At 41.2% G+C, this 20,247-nt stretch overlaps 1 protein-coding gene across 2 annotated transcripts in view; it reads left to right on the top strand.

Moving 5' to 3' along the window:
* The window catches only part of CORO1C (coronin 1C), a 77,618-nt gene that overhangs the window by 33,425 nt on the left and 23,946 nt on the right, over nt 1-20,247 (top strand). The window contains exons 1-2 of one of the 2 annotated variants that reach the window (XM_036085939.2): nt 7,368-7,565; nt 15,206-15,328. In XM_036085939.2, the coding sequence (XP_035941832.1) occupies nt 7,479-7,565; nt 15,206-15,328 (210 nt within the window). In that variant the 5' untranslated portion in view covers nt 7,368-7,478. Of the gene's footprint in view, nt 1-7,367; nt 7,566-15,205; nt 15,329-20,247 lie in introns of those variants that run through there. The other variant, XM_036085936.2, reaches the window with a different exon arrangement.

The raw sequence follows: 20,247 nt of genomic DNA, 5'->3' as shown, positions 1-20,247 counted from the left end.
GAGGAATAAATCTTGATTCATTTCACTCAGAATTCTAAGTACCTCTTCTTACTGTTCAGTATCCAACTCAAATGTTATCTCTGATTCACTGAGTCAGTGAAAATCATCTTTTGGGTTCCCTTAGCTGCTTGTCCACGCTGCTGGTACCACATCCTGCACCGTCACATTGTACTATAATTCTTCTCGAAGTCACTTAACAGATTAGGGGAGGATGATTACAGTTATATTCTCTTGATCTCTTGACAACAAACCAGATGGCTGTTTGTGTGGTAGATTTCCAGGATGGCCTCCAGTGATTGTCACCTCCTTGTATTCATGCTGTAGTGTGGTTTCCTCCCACATTAAATAGGGTTGAACTCTGTAAACACTGGGATATGGTGGACTTGATGGCGTGTGACTTCTGACACTAGGTTCTGAAAGCATGTTGGCTTCCACTTTCTCTCTTTGGGAAGCACCATGTTTTGAGGAGACTCAAGCAGTTCTGTGGAGAGGTCCACAGGACCTCCCGCTGATAGTCTGCGTCAACTGACCAGTCCTGTGAGTGAGCTGTCTTGAAAGTGGATCCTCCCGCCCCAGCTGACACATGACTCGTAAGAACCGTGAGCTAGAACCACCCAGATAAGGTGCTTTTGAACTCCTGACCCTCAAACTATGAGACAATAAATGTTTACTGTCTTAAGCAGCTAAGTTTTAGGGTAACTTATTAAGCAGCAATTGATAACTGATTCATGTATTCTCAGAATATAGCACTTGGCTCATCATGTTAGGTCACGCAATGCATAAATAAATGAGTTACTTACAGTGACCTAAAAGCCCTTCTGGGAGTTCTAGGCACTCCTTCCACATATCTCTTAAACTATCTATACAGATGTATAAATATATATAGGTATATAACATTCTTAAATAAATCTTAAATGAATGATTGAGGGGTTCTGTACAGTAGCAAGAGAAAGTTATATGGCAAGATTTGGTTATCCTATGTTCCGTGTTATTATCATATAACCTAAAAAATGTGTTATGAGGTCATAGTCACTGTTGTATGTATAACTTCAAATTATGTTATTGGTTTGTGGGAAAAAGTCTGGAATGTTAACATTGATGGTGGGACTAAAGGTGATTTTTATTTTCTACTTTATAATTACCTGTACTTTTTTCAAAATGTTTTACAATGAATTTATTGCATGTAAAGGTTATTTTTAAAAAGTATTATCATCCATAATATTATCAGAGCATGTATAAAGAGCTAATTGTTCTTTAAGCTTTAGTGAAGTCTAAAACAGTCCTTTAAAAAAATCATTTTCATTCATTCACATACTCATTCCTTAGACATTTGAGTGTTTGCTCTGTGTCAGGACCTGTGTTGGGTTCTTGCTCTTAAAAAGCTTTGGTAACAGTTGACCTTGATCCCTCTGATGGGGAGCTTTGTGTGTACATAAAGTTCTCTGACACAGTGATGAGAGATGAGTTCCAACTGCGGCTCATAAGTCAAGGAAGACCTCACAGAAAAGGTTCTGTTGGAATTCAGGTTTCTCCTGTGTGTAGGAGCTAGAGATGAGACAGAAGAGGAGCCCAGCCAGTTCACTAAACTAATGAGTTTGAAGAGGTGCTCAGTTCCCAGCAGGACAGAGAATGAGGTGGGAACCACATTCCCCCCTCAGATTCCAGGATCTCTGGGTGTGGAGGTGGGCATTCGGTGAAACTGGTGAAATAGGATGTTCGATTGGAGGGATTAAGAGGAGGTGAAGGATAGCTTTTTGGTAGAAAAACCATTTTCTTTTGTCCTTTTTGTCCCATCACTTCCGGTGTAAATAGTGCAAAATTAGTGTTTTCCTTGATCGTTATATGGAGGAGAACCAGAAAATAAGCATCACTGTTCTATATTTTAGGATTATTGTCGTAACTGGATCCACATAGCATCTTTCCTGTGTGTTCTTCAGGAAAAAGCAATGCCTTCATGTCATCTTCATAACGATGCAACTCCAAAATGACCTCAGAATGTGCTTGGGAGTCCCCTTCATAGATGATCTTAGTTGTTGCCCGGGTAGGGTTGCTGTCCTACCTGTGTTCTGCAGGTGTGGGAATTGAAGCTCATACTGAGTGATAGCCCAGAGCTATGGGGTCTTTCATGGATTAGAACCTGGGCCTCTGAGTCTTTATTTGATTTGTACATGTATATTTTTGAATAACATTTTCCCCCCACTGAGTGTGAAAAGATTTTTTTGGTGGGAGGCGTATAGAAACTGTGGTCTAATTGATACTTAATCCTTTGCATTCTTTCTTTCTCTGGCATTAGAAGGCTTAATAACAAAAACACTAGCTTGTCAGGGCTTTGGTTCTGTCAGCTCAGAGAATTGTCTTAAGGTTTGGAAAGTACCCTGGTCTATACCCTGCCTCGAGGACCCAGCCACAGCGTTGAAATCACAGCACTTCACATTATGGAGGGCTTCCTTTAATCGCCAGGCACCGTGCTGATAAGTGCCTTCTTTCATGGACTAGTTCAAAAGGAATGGCAGTCTCCCGATGGCGCTTTTCTCTTCTCTGTGGCCCCCCCGTCACTGCCGGCACCTGCTGGCTTTGCATTGGCTGCATGTCCCCCTTACTCTACTCTGCTGACAGGCAGTTTTCATTCCCACAAATAGCATTGCTCCAGTTTGGACAAGGGTAGCAATGCCAGTAGCCCTTTGTACAGTTGTGGGCGTTTGGCACATGGTCGCTTTGGTGTGACGAGCAGGGAGTTTTATTCAGTGCCAGTGTCCTGATGTGTCACGGGATGCCCATTCACTGCCTCCTGAAACAGATGCTGTCTGATGCACTGAGCACCTTAAACTGTCAATTGTATGGGCGGTGAAAGGCTGCGAGGCGGGGGTGGGGGCGGTGCGGGATGCAGGGGGACGGCACCAGGTGCAGCACAATGACTTCAAATTATGTCACGAGCTGCCAGCCGCACGAGCACTGCACGGCCTCATTACCACATGAAGTGCCACAGAAGGGCCCTTTCATTTTCTCCCAGTGACTGTTTTCCACAGTCCTGCTATGGGGGCTTTTTGGGGGGATACCCTGCTCACCCCCAGTTAACAATGGAGCTTAGAGTCCTGGCAGAAGGAGCCTCACAATGTACCCTGGGGCTATTTTGGATTACAGTGAGTGGCTGTGACTCAGAGTGTGCCCTGGCAGAGGATGGCTTCCCCCCTCCCCTCCCCGTCCTCCACCCCTGGAGATGAGCAGGCAGCCTGTCCTTTGTACATTTCCTTGGCCGGCTTCTCCTGCCGCTGCAGTTCACTGATATGTCCACAGCAGCCGGCCTGTAGGCCTGACAGGGCTCTGACAGTGGTTTTTACCATATATGGCCATCAGAGCTCTGGGGCTGTCAGCTGGCCAGGATAATTTCCTTCCTTTGCTTTGATTGGCTGCTTGGTGGCTCAGAGAATGGTGGGATCTGGGAGTGTGTGGTGGAGGGAAGCCACTGAGTCAAGTGCAAAGAACGTTTAACTCTTTGCTGGTTTTCTGGAGCGTGGGTCTGTGCTGAGCACACAGGCAAGTGCTGCTAGCGGAAGCCCTCAACTGTGTAAACATTATAACCTAAGTCTGGGAAAGCAGCGAAGAAAAGGTTTCCGAACACACATAACTCTGAAATAGACCCAAGGTTTAATGGACAAATATCTACAGTCCTGATTTGTCCAGAAGCCTCCTTTATAACCATATGTAACAAATTTTCTGCTGCCAAGTTGAATATCTGTACTTGTTAGGGTGGGACCTGAGTTGAGTCCAGGGGAGGCTGAGCTGGGAGGGTGAGTGATGGAGCACGTGCTGGCTTTCTTAGAGGAACAGTGACTTGGGTTTCTTTTCTGGCTGAGCTTTAAGTCATGAGTAAATGATACAGTCTACTGAACTGGGTCTATCCTCCCATCCTCCTGCTTGTTTATAACTGCTGCAAGATGGGAACTGCCTCTGCCACAGAGCCCGAGGCATTCACCTTTAAAAAAAGTTCCAGTGTTTTTCTGGTTTTCAGCTCTACTTCAGGGAGGGTGGATTTTTCTTCTGACTTGTGTGTAACCCACTGCAGAGCTTGGACTGAAAGGGGTAGCCCTGGGAACCCCTGGACAGTGATTCACAGAGGGTCCTCGGGGAGAAATCCCGTGTCACTCGCTGAGTACAGGGGGTTAGGCAACTGATTACTCTCCTTTCTGATTTGAAATTGATTTGTTTTAATTTCCTAAATTTGCACTTATGTCAGCAGTTATTTTGCTTTTCAGCTTTTGCTTTCGAGCTGAATTTTATTTTGACTAGGTTCTACCTCATCTTGGATTCCTAGTTTTTGTTTATTCTCAGACCAGAAATTATGGAATTACTTGTCTGTAGTGATGAAGTTTTCACTTTATAAATTGTTAAGTTAGGAAATACAGTGTCTCCGTGCACTGTTGCGTATTCAGGCGTGGTTGAGCAAGGAAACGTTAACTTCCACTGCTTTGCTTTCTGATCGTGAAATCCATAGTTTTACAGTAACTTCCCTCATATTCTTAACGGACTTTTAAAATGGCCTATGTGGAATCAGACCCAGGTTTTATTTTATTTTATTTTTTTTTAATTTTTTTATTGAGACCCAGGTTTTAAAGACGACCCGTGGTGCCAAGTAATGTGCTTGGCATTTTTTCTTGTGCCCGTGAAGCCTGTTGTTCTTTGCTTGCAGGCAGGTGCGCTCTCTGCAGAGCCACACTGCCTCTCTCTGGCGGCTCTAGAATCTCGCTTACTTGACAGCCCTGGGTAACCCAACCTGTGTGCTTGATTCCACGGCGCCTCCGCTTACCCTCGAGGTTGGTGTTTTTGGTTCCCTTAAAGTAAAACCTCCTCAGAATGTATTAGTCCCAGGTTAGGAGCTGTCACTCTCGGTAGCCAGCTTGTCAACAAGACATATATTGTGTGCCTCAGTCTCTCCAGTCTGCTGCAGAAGTCCCTGTCAACGTTCCCTGTGCCACTCTACCCTGTCCCACTATCACTGACTGTGTAGCTTCTTCGTGTGGAGCAATAGGGCCCGAAGAGATTTCAACAGAACATGTATCCACATAAATAATACTGATACAAGAAAAAGGAAGTTGAAAAAAAACTTCAATAGACATCCTTTTTGGACTCCTTTGAACTCTGCACAGTGTGAATGGAGCCCTTATGCCTGGGCTGAAAACTTTTCCTTTGCTTCCGAGCACATGTTTGACTTACCATTCTCCTTGCCGAGAGTTCAAGAATTCTCAGTGTACTACTCGGAGGCCAGTAAGGAGTCATTATCAGTGCCTTACAGAAGATCTTTTAAAGTATGGACAGAATGATAAAGTTATTGAACTTTGGGCATATAAAGTGATTTTGATCAGCATTTTTTCCCTAAAATATATAAATATAAAATAAGGATGGACAGTTTGGAAAATCTTTGTCTCTTGTTCCTTGAGTCAGGATAGGGAGGGGCTTTTTAGGCATTTATATCCAAGGGTGGTGAAGTCAGTCTGGATAATCACAGATTATAAAGCGGCTGGATGAGATGACTGCAGGTCAGAAGTTGGAAAGGCGCTGGGAAGCTGCCAAGCAGGACTAGATGAAGGGGACGGTGTGGATTACTGTCAGAAGCCCGCACGCACCCTGGAACAGCCGGGGTCTGCATGACTGAACTCCAGGATGTCAGCTAGAAAGACCTCGTACATGGGATACGTGGAGCATCTTAAAGGGGAATACTTGATTTGACTGATAAAAATTAACACGTGTCACTTTTTAACACTGTGGAAGTTTATTAACTTTTTTGGAGACCTAGGTTATTGTGAGAAAGAGTGAGTCTGCTGGTTAAAGTGCTGTGTGGCTTTAATTAACAAAATGGTACATTTTGAAGGACCCGCTAGATGTTCATGTAGCCCCAGTTTGGTAGTATCTTCAGCCTAATATTGAGCAAGCTAATGTGTGGATTGAAAACAGTTATCATGTTAGGGGTTGCGGTTACATTAAGAAACAGTCATTCTGAATGATCTTTTATATAATGCAGAGGTCATATGGGCAAGCTTCCCAGTGTTGAATTTTGAGAGTTTGGGAGGGTGAAAATGTGTGCAGGTTCCTCTGTGATATACCATCAGCTCCTTTAAAAACACATTGCAGAGTGGAGCTCCTTTATAGAAACAGATCTGTGAGAAGACTTCTGTACACTTTTGTTCATGCGTATGTAGAGTTTTTTGATTGCGCGGTACAGCCTTTGGCGTGTAGGATGAGCGCACGTCCTAAGTATGGATTCCTTTTTGACGTGAGGTGTGAGAAATAAGATACACTGTGAGGTGTAAGTGGGAGAAGTTACGGTTTCCTATCGAAATTGATGGGAAATGTCTTTAGCAACTAGAAATACCGTAAGAGTTACACTGAATTTTGTATGCCTCAGGAGGAATGTGTTTGCAAGGTTACTTAAAATCACAAACGTTCCTTCTTAGAACAGTCAGATAATGTATTTACCAGTGCTTAAATTTTGATTACTTTCCCCTCCCCAAAAATGCCTCTTGGAGGAAAGCGTTGCCTAACTCTGGTTTTAGTTGAAGCATCAGTTTCCAGGAGCTCTGTTGAGTTTTGTGGCTGCTTTGAAATTTTTGAGAACTTTCCCCAAACCCAAAGTAAATGATAGTGCTAGTGTCTAGGTGGTTTTCTACCACCATGAGGGTTGCTGGCTGGAACATGGCAAAGCCGTCAGCCTCCACTCGGGCCAGCCACATGGGAACTGCTGTCGCCCCCTCCCCTGTGCCAGCCGTGCACACGCTTTGGAGGCTGAATTTTCCCTGGGCCTCATGGTGCTGGGCCCTGGGCAGACCGCTGGATCTTTTAGATAATGACAGTCCCTAAGCCGGTGCCCTGACCTATTTCACTGATATGCCACAAGTTCATGAATGAGGCACGGGGCTGGTGCTGTTGGTAACCTTGGTCATTTTGCTACTTGAGTTGACTTGCTGGCCATCCCCAGCACTTGGAGTTTTAGCTAGAGAGGTACAATAAGAGCTTTCTTGTGACAAGGGGCAGGGACTAGTGAGTAATTGATAAGTCTTTAAACATTATTTAAAGCAGGGAGTCTAACTGGTGGCAGACTGTTCTCAGCTAAACTTTCAGTTCCATGCTAGAAAAGGAGTGATATTCTAGATGATGAAGCTGAGGTGTGACACATCCTTAATGAGACAGTGACCTGATTAGTTAGTAAATGAAATTACTCTGTGTGTAAGCCTTGGAAAACTGATTGGTAGTACTTAAAATAAGTCACCATTTAGTTTAAAAAAAAAAAAAAAAGGCTGGCATTAAATTCTTGTAACTCTTTTTTCCAGCCTCAGCATTCACTTACACTTGCTGCTTAGAGGGGCAGGTGAGCTGTGGCGTCACCGTGACTCGCAGTGGAGGTCTCTTCTGAGTGGTCCTTCACAAGCCAGCAATTAGACACGGATTCTTCGGCCTAGTCACTGCATGATGAATGAGGATGTGTCATGGGTATGAACGAGAAATGCATTTTCATTAGATCCTCGTGCAAAATGTTTCTCAGAAACGATGCGTCCACATCTTTACCATATAAGGCCAGTATTGTATGGTTTCCTCCAGTTTCCATGTACTCGCACGCTCAGCAGTTTATAATTGCCCAGCTATGCCCTTTTAATAACGTATACTCATTGGGTAAAATATGTTATGCTTCTCTTTTGATTGATTTTATTATGGGTAAGAAGGTATTCAGGGGTATAAGCCCTTGAAATCGAGATAGCTGACCCTGGATTGTGTGTGGTGAGCATCCTGTATGTAAAACAGTCAGTGTGCATTTAAAATGCCAGTTCTTCTCGCACTTCTTCCCTTATTGTTCCTCTATCACTATCAGACATTTAGTCGATTCCCTTTTTGTTCTGCTGCAACATGATGCTACTTTCCCTGTTTTATTTGTTGTAAGGATTTGTGATGATGTTACAACCAGAGGAAACAGCTGTTGGCAGGATACATTTTTTATTAACTCTGTTTCTGATGACCAGCTGCCAATAATTTTAACATTACTTTCATGCCTTTTTCACAACCCGTGGCCTAGTGGGAATTTTCTTTCCCTATGGAAATCTGGTATGGCTGGATGGTCCGTGATGTTTTACATCTCTGCTTTTTCACTCCATTTCTTTATTTAGAAGATGGGGATAATAAAGTTGCTATGTCATAAAGCAGCTTTGTGACAATGAAGATCTAAAAGGTCTTCATACAGTTCCTAGCATGAAATACAATTTTTGAAAGTGTTAGCTACTTTTTAAAAAAAATTAATTTATTTGCTTATTTATTTTAGAGAGAGAGCATGTATGCAGCAGGGAGTGGGGAGGTTGGAGCCGAGGGAGAGGGACAAGCAGACTCCACACTGAGCACGGAGCCTGACTCAGGGCTTGATCTCACGACACTGAGATCATGACCTGAGCCGAAACGAAAAGTCGGACGCTTACCCAACTGTGCCACCCAGGCACCCCAAGTGTTAGCTGTTTTTACTATTACTTGTTTTTGATAGGAAAATGGGCAATTGGTGACAGTTGCTCTTTAAATGACATTCAAGTTCCTATGAAAGCATTAGGCTCTTTAGTGCTTTGATGCTATGCACTTGTCAGCACGAAGCTGAGAACGGCAGCTAGGCTTACTCCTATTCTTAAATGTCTGACTTGACTGAACAATACTGGCCAATATCTTTATGCCAATATGTATAATACCTTAAAAAGGAAGTTATTTAGTAAACTTCTCAGTAGAATTAAGAACAACTTGTATTAGTACTTCCAAATTGCCCTCAAAATTTTTGTATATCTTTTTTTTTTTTTTTAAGATTTTATTTATTTATTTGACACAGAGAGAGAGTTAGCAAGAGCAGGAACACAAGCGGGGGAGTGGGAGAGGGAGAAGCAGGCTTCCCGCCGAGCAGGGAGCCCAATGCCGGGCTCTATCCCAGGACCCTGGGACCATGACCTGAGCCGAAGGCAGACGTTTAACGACTGAGCCACCCAGGCGCCCCAAATTTTTGTATATCTGAGCAAAAGCTCTTCTTAACCCAGATTGGAAAAAATTATTTTGTGTCCTTGGAAATTCAGAGTTTAGTGACTATACTTTGCCATCAAAGATGCCAGACGTGGTTTGCTGGGGAGAGCGTAAGGATGCAAAGACTCTGATATAAAACAGTTCAGATAGAAAAACATTTTTTCCTTGGGAGTAAAGATCTCTTAATGTAAAGTTAATAACAGTACATTGGTGGTGGTGGTGGTGGGGAATAACAATACATTGGTGTGTTTCTCAACTTTATTATATTTTAATTATTTTTTTAAAAATAGGAAAAATAATAGAACACTCGTACTTACCCACAAGATTAAACAGATGTTATTATTTTGCCCTGTTCATTTCATATCTCCTGTTTTTGAAAAACAAAGCATAACAGATGTAGCTAAAATTCCATTCCTCTTTGCTCCTCTTCTCCTTCACCAGAGGTATCCATTTCCTCAAAGTTGGGATGTGTACTTTTATTACACGTGTATCTATCTATATATAGGTTATTATTTTATATGTGTTAAACTTTTACATAAGTGATATTTATTTCCATACCAAGGACAGTTAAATTGCTTCTGCTTTTTTTCACTATTCCCAACGATGCTGCCCTTAATATCCTTTCTGTGTCAAACATGGGAACCTTTCTCTCCCACAGACCACCCAGTGCCATGTAGTATTGCTCAGGGGTGGGCATCTTCACTTCCACCTGTTTCTAGATTGCTCTCAAAAAGTACTGTAGCAGGAAAATCTCCTGTGATAGGTGTTTTTGAGTTCCTCTTTCCTGACATCCTTGGCAACACTTGTATTTAGACTTCTAAATTGTTGCCAATTTTAATAGATATAAAATGTTACCTTATTTTAATCTGTAGCTCCCTGATTACCAGGGAGAGCAGTATCTTTTCTTACATCTATATGCTGTCCAGGTTTCCTTCCCTGGGAATTCTGTGCTCAGTACCATTTGCCATTATTCTGTTAGGTTGTTTGTTGACTTTGTCCGGTATGGATGTTGCATATATCTTTTCTCTGTCTGCAACTTGTCTTTCCACTCTTGCTCATGTTTTTTGAGAACAACACCTGCCGAGTTTGGTTTAGTTGTTGTTGTTGTTGTTTTTGAGGGGAGTTTGCATCAGTATTTGTCATATGGGCTTCAATTTCTCTTTCTTACACCGTCCTTTGTATCAGGGTGGTACATTTCCTTATGTAATGAGTTCAGTGGTGCTCCTCTTTTCTGTTCTCTGGGAAGTTTTGTCTGAGATGATCTCTTCCTTGAGTGTTTTGTAAAGCTCTCCAGTAAAACCATCTGGGCCTAGTGGCTTTTGGTGTTACATGATTGATGGGGAGGTGGATACTAGGTGGACTTTTGTTGCTGGTTCTTTTATGGTTATGGGTCTGTTCAGGTTTTTTATTTATTGAAAAAGTTTTGATATAATATTTTTTTTCCCCTAGGAGATTGCCTATCTCGTGTTTTCAACATGTTTTCAGATGTTATTCGTAGTATTTTCATGTCATGTAAATTTACACCATATTTGTAAGTTATGCCCCTTTTCAAATTCCTGGTATTTGTGCTCTCTTTTCCTAATCTATCCTATTGTGTCAATCTGGCTTATTATTTATTTTATTTCTTGTTAATTTCTTCTCATAATTTTACATTTTTGGGTGTGCTCTGTGTATGTTCTAACTTCTCATTACATGCTTACCTCCTTAATTTTCAGACTTTTTGTATATATGCATTTAAGGCTACTGATTTTCCATTAAGGAGATCTGTTTTAGCTCTGTCCCATGAATTGTGAAATGTCATGTGTTTATTGATCAGTTTTAACCTTTTTCTATTGGCCATTATAATTTTTTGTGTGAAGAATTTAGTAAATTTAAAATTTTTTCAGGGGCGCCTGGGTGGCTTAGTTGTTGGGTGTCTGCCTTTGGCTTGGGTCATGATCCTGGGGTCCTGGGATTGAGCCCCGTGTTGGGCTCCCTGCTTGGCGGGAGGCCTGCTTCTCCCTCTCCCACTCCTCCTGCTTGTGTTCCCTCTCTCGCTGTCTCTCTCTCTGTCAAAAAATAAATTAATTAAATAAAATTTTTTTCTGATGCCTTGGGGATTTTGGGTTTATATATTTTTCTATTAATTTTTAATTGAATTGCATTATACTCTGAAAATGGGCCACAGGATATTGATTCCTTGGTATTTTGTGAGATTTGCTTTGTGGTATCCTAACTGGTCATTTTAAAGAGGTAATGTTTAATGTGTGCTTGAAAAAAAAAATGTTTATTTTAAAATATTGGCTCCAAGGCCGGATACGTCCATTAGATCAAGCTTGTTACTTGCTAGAGTCTTCTATATTCATGCTAATTTTTGTTTGCTTGAGAGTAAGTCATTGTTAACATCTTCTAAGATTATGGCTTTGTCATTTTCTCTTCCTGGTTCTGTCAGCTTTTGCTATAATTAGTTTGAATCTCTGTAGTTAGATGAGTTAAAGTTCATAGTGACTGTAGCATCCCAGTGAATTGTTTAAATATTACGTAGAGGGGCGCCTGGGTGGCTCAGTCGTTAAGCGTCTGCCTTCGGCTCAGGTCATGATCCCAGGGTCCTGGGATCGAGCCCCACATCGGGCTCCCTGCTCGGCGGGAAGCCTGCTTCTCCCTCTCTCGCTCCCCCCCTGCTTGTGTTCCCTCTCTCGCTGTGTCTCTCTCTGTCAAATAAATAAAATAAAATCTTTAAAAAAAAAAAAATAAATAAATAAATAAATAAATATTACGTAGTGACATTAATCTTGAATAATGCATTGCACCTTAAAGTCAGCTTGTTCTAGCATAGCTGGCTGGTCCATATTTTTATACCCTTCCCCTCCTTTAGTGACCTTTTTAGTTTTTAATTTAGTTGTTGTATTATTTTTTAAACATGTCTCGTAGCTGGTTTTAATCTAATCTGAGACACGCTGTCTTTTAGCTGGTGGATTTAATGTAGTGTTCATGTTATAATTTCGTATTCTGTATATCGTAATAAAACGGACCCCTGTGAGTTCCATTACCACCTGCTTTAGCAGTAGAATGTCAGGGGGTGGCCGGCAGTAGCTTCAGGGCTGGGTTACTCACATGGTTTCGGTGAGGATGCAGGGAGGGGGACGGGGAAAACCACCTGGCTAAGGTGTTTAGTAGCAGTTGCTTCTTTAAGGAAAGACACGATCAGGGACATGATAGAGTGGATTCCAGCAGTTCAGTTTGGGGTAACGTTTATTGAGCCCTTCAGGTGCTGGGAAAGTAGTACCAAGTCCTTTACTTTGTCTCCAGTTAATCCTCACATCAGCTCTTACAGAAGGAGTTGTAACATTCTCGTTCTACGGATGAGGAAACGAGGTTGGAAGATGAAGTCATTTGGCCAGGGCCTCAGAGCCTGGGAAAGGATGGAGCCACGCTGCCAACCCTGGCAGTCTGGTTCCCAGCCCCTTGTGCTGTGCTGCCTGTGAATGACCCGTAGGCCTCTCCTTATAACAAACACCCACATGCTATGTAACGTGTTCGTTGGCATTTTCTTCTAGGATTCCTTTTTTGGTTATGCAGTTCTGGAGATCCAAACGGGGTTGAATCCGATTTGCAAGGGGAAATGAGCATGTGAAAAACCCAGGCTTCAGGTCTGTGGACAGGGCCATCTCCACACCTCAGTTTAGAATTCTTCTTTCTCAGCAGAAAACTTGTGACCCCCACAGGCCTGGTTGAATGTCCCCCTCCCCTCTGTGTCCCTGCCACGCGTGCCTGTCCTGGTGGAGCATGTCTCATGCTGCGCTGGAATTGATGGTTTAATTGGACTCCACGTTCAGCCAGGATGGAGCTGCCCTGTTTACTTTTGTATCTCTGGTACTCAGCACAGTGTCTGGCCCCTGAAAGTTCATAAAGGACACATATTTGTAGTTATTAATGATGGAGTAAATTAATATATATATATATATAGAGAGAGAGAGAGAACTAATAATAAGTGACAGTAGTTTTTTATTTAGTATTTACTATATTCCAAGCACTATCCAGGCTTACCTCATTTACTGCACTTGTCACGTACTGTGTGTTTTTTGTTTGTTTTTTTGTTTTTTTACAAACTGAAGGTCTGTGGCAGTCCTGTGTAGAGCAAGTCTATCGATGCCATTTTCCCAATAGCATTTGCTCACTTCATGTCTCTTTGTCACATTTTGGTTATTCTTGGAATACTTCAGACTTTTTCGTAACTATTTGTTATACGGTTTGATGACGGTTAGCAGTGGTTAGCGTTCTTTAGCAATAAAGTACTTTTTAATTAAGGTCTATACATTGTATTTTTTTTTTAGACCTAATGCTATCGCACGCTTCATAGGTTACAGTATGGTGTAAATATAACTTTTATGTGCCCTGGGAAATCAAAAACTTCATTTGACTCGCTTTAATTGCAGTGATATGGACCAGAACCTGCAATATCTCTGAGGTACAACTGAAATTAAAATTTTTACATACCTTACACAGATAATTGTAATACTAAGTTAGGTTTGCCAAAAAACTTTATTTCATCTAATCCTAACAGTAATCCTGGGGGATAAGTATTCTTGTTACTCATTTCACAGGTGATGAGATGAAGCTCAGAGAGATTATATGACCTGCCTAAGGTCGTCTGCTGTTGAAACAATAGAGCCTGGATTTGAACCCAATCTGTCTGACTGGATACCGTGGTCTTTGCATGTAGCATACTGCTTCTCTGGAGATTTCCACGGTTGAGTCAAAGTGGAGAAATCATAGAATTTCTTGATCTTGAGAAATTTCCGAGAAGCCTTGCCTCAGTGTTGTGATGACTTGCCATAACAGGAGAAAAACAACAACAAAAAATAGGTTCAGTTTTGCTTGGCAGTGATTCCTTTTTGTATGCCTGCTTTTAGAGCATATAGGACCTCAGCATGGACTGGCGTTAATCTGTTTAAAAAAGGAAATAGCTTTTATATACTTGTTGTTAACAATAGCATTGGTCTTGGTTAACAAAATTGGCTTGATAAGCCAGATTGACTGGTTAGATTCAAATGTATAACATGAGCATATTATGATGGCTACTTAACCAATATTGAAAATTGTGTTCTTAATGAGATGTGGACCAGATAATGGGTGAGATCCAAGCTGGTGTTTTTTTTTTTTTTTTTTTTTTTTTTTTTTTATTTTTATTTTTTTATTTTTTTAAAGATTTTATTTATTTATTTGAGAGAGAGAGAATGAGAGACAGAGAGCATGAGAGGGAGGAGGGTCAGAGGGAGAAGCAGACTCCCTGCTGAGCAGGGAGCCTGATGCGGGACTCGATCCCGGGACTCCGGGATCATGACCTGAGCCGAAGGCAGTCGCTTAACCAACTGAGCCACCCAGGCGCCCGCAAGCTGGTGTTAATTAGATGATCTGGCTGGCTCTTCTGTTGATTGAAGATAGTGAAGAGACTAAGACATTAAAATAAAGTATGTCCTTTAGCCTGTGAGCAATAGCTAAAGCATTTCTTTTTATTATCCTAACTTAGTGTGCTCACAATGCCATTCATTTCCAGAACTGGTAATTTGTTATATTCAAGGGTATTAGTTAATTATATTAAAAGTTATATTTAACATTTAAAATAATACCAAGGTTTTTTTTTTTAATAGTAAAAACACTTATAATTTACAAATTGTATTTTAGTGAAAAGATTTTGTATTTTCGGGGTGCCTGGGTGGCTCAGTTGGTTAAGTGACTGCCTTCGGCTCAGGTCATGATCCCGGAGTCCTGGGATCGAGTCCCACATCGGGCTCCCGGCTCAGCAGGGAGCCTGCTTCTCCTTCTGACCCTATCCCCTCTCATGCTGTTTCTCTCTGTCAAATAAATAAATAAACAAAATCTTAAAAAAAAAAAAAAAAAAAAAGATTTTGTATTTTCGTTTGCTGTGTCTATTAATGCAGTTGATTAAATAATACCTTTGTGGTTCTAGAAATCTGGATCCTTACAATTTGGCGGAGTGTCCTTGGCAGTAGCTATTTCTAGAAATGCAAGTTGACAGTTCCTACTAGTTGACACTGACCGATGTGAATGTCATCATATGTGGACACTGGAGAGTTTGGGGTGGAGGTAACAAAAGAAAAATGGGTTTGAGAAAACACACAAACTCTGTGGTGTTGGTGTTACTTATAGGAGATTTGTTTCTCTCTTCTTTCAGACTGGTCGAATCGACAAATCCTACCCTACAGTATGTGGCCACACAGGACCGGTGCTTGACATAGACTGGTGCCCACATAACGATCAAGTCATTGCCAGTGGCTCAGAGGACTGCACGGTTATGGTAAGCTCCCAGGGTGTGGCATGCACACAGGCCAGTGAGACCCACCTACTGCTCCCAAAAAGAGTGTGTGTGTAGGGGCTTGAAAAGCAGAAAGTCAGAGCAGTTTCAGTTGTCCATTGGATTATACACTGATTGAGTGACATGAAAGTGTATCTATAGATAAGCCTCTTGTAAGCCTTTATATCAGAGACCTTGTACTGTATTGTCTTTCTTCTTCTTTTGTATGGGTGTGCATGTGTGCGTGCTTATTGACAGTTGTCACATCTGCTCTGTGGCATTCTGTGAATGCCATTGATCCACAAGTCCTCTCCCTCCCTCAAAAGGAGAGAAAAAACTGCTAGCATGAATGGCGTATTATAGTGGAAGGTTATACATAGAAAATGCCAAAGGTTATACATAAAAAATGGGATATGTAACAGATATTGGGAAATAGTAAAGTTTTGCGATAAGTAAAGTGCTTATTTCCAAGCCAAGGTCAGAAGGTATGTTCTGTCTAGTCGGACCCTCTTAAGAAAGTCTTTTTTATGCACCTACACAAACAACATGAAAGATATTTAAGTTCTTTACATTCCCTCATTTAGATTCCAAAAGTAGATTAGGTGTGAAACCAGGCTTTGGGATACTTTTTAATGTATATTAAATACTTCTTATTCTTGATTATGTTCTTCTTAGCCTTAAAATGTAATTATTAGTTTGGATCAATTCTTAATCCTGGCCCCAAATATGTTGAAAGACTACCGTAAGTACCGATGGGGAGTAGTGCACTGAGAGCAGAAAGAAGTGAGGGTGCTCCCTCGGTCAGTTGCAGGTGGTCTTGTGCATGTCAGGTGCAGAGCTGGGAGACCCACACTACCCTCCTTATTTTCTGTGGACTGAGCCAGACTTAGAGACATTGGAAAGTTTTATTAATTAAAATTATTTTACATAAACACAAATTAATTCCTGACTGTGTCAGTTAAACATTTACCCATTTTTCCTCATGGACTTTTGGCTGAGGATAACTCCTCCTGTGATCTCATAATTTTGGCAGCCAAGTCAGATTATAATGAAATATGCTGCTTTGTTAAAAGGAATTGTTCCGCTTAGTGTGCCTGGCTAAATTGATCATTTTCATGGCGGCAGACACATTTTACTAAGGGAAAGGAACATTATTTAGTCCACTGATGCCAAAATCTTAAACTGAGACTTAACTTTTCCTGAAGAAGTAGGTTTGAGTCATCTAAAAACACCCTTTTTTTAATTACAAAACATGCTAAACAGGGAAGGAAGTTCAGTGAAGGGAATACCCTCTAGCCACCACCCAGGTCAGGAAATAGAACTTAGCCAGCCTTCCCAGACTCTTCCATGTGCTGCATCCCTGTCATAACCCCTCCCTCCCTCCTAAAGTAACCACTACTCCCACTCTTCGAATACTTCCTTCCTTGCTGTTCTTCATGGTTTTAATCACCCCAGCATGCATTTCTAGACACTATAGCTTAGTCTTGCTAGCTTAAAGAACTTAATATGTCTTGTAAGTCTTTTGTAATCTGTAGGTTCCTCCTCCATTGTTTTCTTGTCCTTAACAATGAATCTGAGGAAGAAGCCTGACCTTTGACCTGCATCTAGTTTTTGGTGATTGCACGCTAATGGTGCAGTTCAACATGCTCCTCTGTCCTCTGAACTCCCTGCAAACTGGCAGCTGGATCCTGAAGTGTGATCAGATTCAGGTTCAATCCTTTCAGCAAGACTATAGCTAGTGTTATGTTCTTCCATCAAGAGGCCCATGATACCGAGATGTCTGGTCTTTGTTCTTTTTTGATTTGTGCAGCTATCGATGCTCACCGCTCAGATCCCACAAATCCTTAGGGGTCACAAAATGGTAATGTGAAATTCTGTTATTTTGTTTTCAGTTTTTAGCTGGTAAAAATTGTAAGGTGATGCCCTCTCATATCTACTATTTGGTTGCCCAGTAGTACTGTTCATATAGGAAAGTAGGATAGATGATTGATTCTTAACTTTTATTTACCCAGTTTTCAAGATAATGAATTGGTTCTGTCTTTCTCAGAAGATGACCAGTTAACTGGTTCTCCCCACCCACACCCCTCCACCCCCATTTTCATTTCATTTTGAGCTCATGGATTTGAACATATTTCATGGGTTTTGGTTCATTACAATTCTTATCTCAAAGCTTAGGTCATCCAGTCTTTGTTAATGTGAACTTCTTTGAGTTTCCTGAGTTCTTTTGACAAACCCTCGTTTTTGGTAGCTTCCCTGCTATTTGGTATGTTTTTTTTTTTTTTTTTTAAAGATTTTATTTATTTATTTGAGAGAGAGAGAACGAGAGACAGAGAGCATGAGAGGGAGGAGGGTCAGAGGGAGAAGCAGACTCCCCGCCGAGCAGGGAGCCTGATGTGGGACTCGATCCCGGGACTCCAGGACCATGACCTGAGCCGAAGGCAGTCGCTTAACCAACTGAGCCACCCAGGCGCCCTGCTATTTGGTATGTTAAGGTGTTCCAGGCTCATCTTGGAAATCTCTTCACCCACACTTCATATCAGCCATTTCTCCCAGAAGCTCTGGCTTCTTTTAATGGAAAATGGAATTTCTAGATCAGTTTGGATGCTAGGAATGCTCATTGTTACCATGGTGATGATCATTTGTTTTTAAAGATTTTATTTATTTGAGAGAGAGAGTGAGAGAAAGCATGAGTAGGGGGAGGGGCAGAGGGAGAGGGAGAAGCAGGCTCTCCGCTGAGCAGGGACCCCGATGTGGGACTTGATCCCAGGACTCTGGAATCATGACCTGAGCTGAAGGCAGACCCTTAATCGACTGAGCCACCCAGGCACCCCTTTGATGATCTTTTTTTTTTTTTTTTTTTAAGACTTTGCAGTAAATGGGGCTAGAATATACATATATATTTAAGAATAAAATACCTTGTGACTTCATCTTAATATTCCTTGTTCAAATTCTGGACTATCTAGTTTTAACCTAAGCTCTTGAATTTGCAACTTTATCTGTCTTCTTCCACACTGAGAATCCGGGTTCTCAAGGACTCAGAGGGTGAATTAGAGAGCCCTGATCTCACATGCTTTATCATATTATAGATACGACAGACTCAGAGCAAAAATACTGTTATGAGTACTGGTTGATGATTACTAAAAAATAGTTTTAAAAAGCCACAACTTTTTAATCTATGGTATCTCTGTTCTCCCTCTTTAAAAATGATATACTCTGTAATTCCAAGATGACCTAGCCATTACATTTAACAGCCTCTCCTTCTTAGTTCCGTAAGTCACTATATTTAGTGCTCTCCGTAGGTCCTTATATCCACCCCTATCTAGTCATTTGGATCCTCTAAAGCTCCTTCCCTAGTAGATTCTAGACCCCAGTATGCTAGAACCCAACCAGAGAGTGCTTCCTTCTGGGACAGGCCCCGCATTGAGGAAAGATTGCAAAGAATGGAATCAAATAGAAAAGGCTCAGGGGAACAGTACTTTTTAAGTCCTTCTATATAGATAGTAGCTTGTCTGTGACCTGTATAGGTTTGAAGGTGAGTTTTTCTGAATATAAAATCCTTGGCTCACAGTTTTTCCTCAGGTATCTAAATATATTATTCCATTTTCTTTTGGCATAAAGTGTTGCTGTCAAAAAAAAAAAAAATCCAGATAATTTAGTTCTCTCTCCTTTATAAACCATATGTTCTTTTCGCCTAGATGTTCATAAGATTTTTTTTTTTCTTAGAATACAGTAATCTTGCTAGAATATTGTTGGTTATTCTGACTTGGAATTCCTAGGCTGGTGGTATGTTCTTTCAGTTAGGGTTTCAGGACTTTTTTCTCCCTCCCAGGAATGTTTTCTCAGTTATATTCCTTAGTATTTGTTCTATTTTTTTGCTTTGGTTTTCTTCTTCAGGGACTCCTCCTGTTAATCCATATGCTTTGTCTTCTTTACCTGTCTTCAATATTGGTCAGTTTCTCTCCCAACTTTTTTTTGTTGTTGTTCATTTATTTTATTTTATTTTTTAATTAAAAATTTTTTTAAAGATTTTACTTTTTATTTATTTGAGAGAGAGAGCAGAGAAGGAGAGTGACAGAGAGAAGCAGACACCCTGCTGAGCAGGGAGGCCAATGTGGGGCTCGATCCCAGGACCCTGAGACCATGACCTGAGCTGGAGGCAGACGCTCAAAACCGACTGAGCCACCCAGGCTCCCCTAAAAAAAATTAATTGAAGTATAGTTGACACATAGTGTTTGTTACATTAGCTTTAGAACTTTAATCTTTTTTCTGCCTTTTACCTTTTATTTCTTTGGGGGCATTATTATGTTTTTGATAATGTGTTCTTTTTTGGTTAGTCTTCACTTCTAAAGTGATTTTTCTTTTGTTTCTAATTTCAAAAAATTTTTGCTACCTTTTGAGTTTTTCAAGTTCTGATTTTATTTTGTTTTGAAATAGTGATTGTTTTTCTAGTTGAGCACACCTTCTTAGCATTCTTTTGTTGTCTATAGGACACTATTCTGTGCCTGTTCTTTTTGTTTCTTATAGTAATTTGGGGGGCCTTGGCTTTTTTTTCTTTTTTTTCTTTTTTTTTTATTTGAGAGAGAGAGTGAGAGAGAGCACAAGAGGGGGGAGTGGGAGAGGGAGAAGCAGACTCCCTGCCGAGCAGGGAGCCCGATGCGGGACTCGATCCCGGGACTCCAGGATCATGACCTGAGCCGAAGGCAGTTGCTTAACCAACTGAGCCACCCAAGCGCCCTTTTTTCTTATTTTTATATGCATTGTTCCAAAGGTGGCTCAGTTCATACAGCCAACCTAACTTCACAGAGCTCCCCCTTCTTTCCTTTTCAGGTAGTGTTCAGAAACGTGGTGGCTTGCTTTCTGAGATTTCCTGGCCTGCTTTTATTTGGCCTTTCTCATTCCTTTGTCCCTCTATTTCTGTCCTT

Source organism: Halichoerus grypus, chromosome 13 (assembly GCF_964656455.1).
Source record: "Halichoerus grypus chromosome 13, mHalGry1.hap1.1, whole genome shotgun sequence".
NCBI classification, from domain to species: domain Eukaryota; kingdom Metazoa; phylum Chordata; class Mammalia; order Carnivora; family Phocidae; genus Halichoerus; species Halichoerus grypus.
Note: the sequence above shows the minus strand (reverse complement) of the source record. Positions and strands in the feature narration are given on the sequence as shown.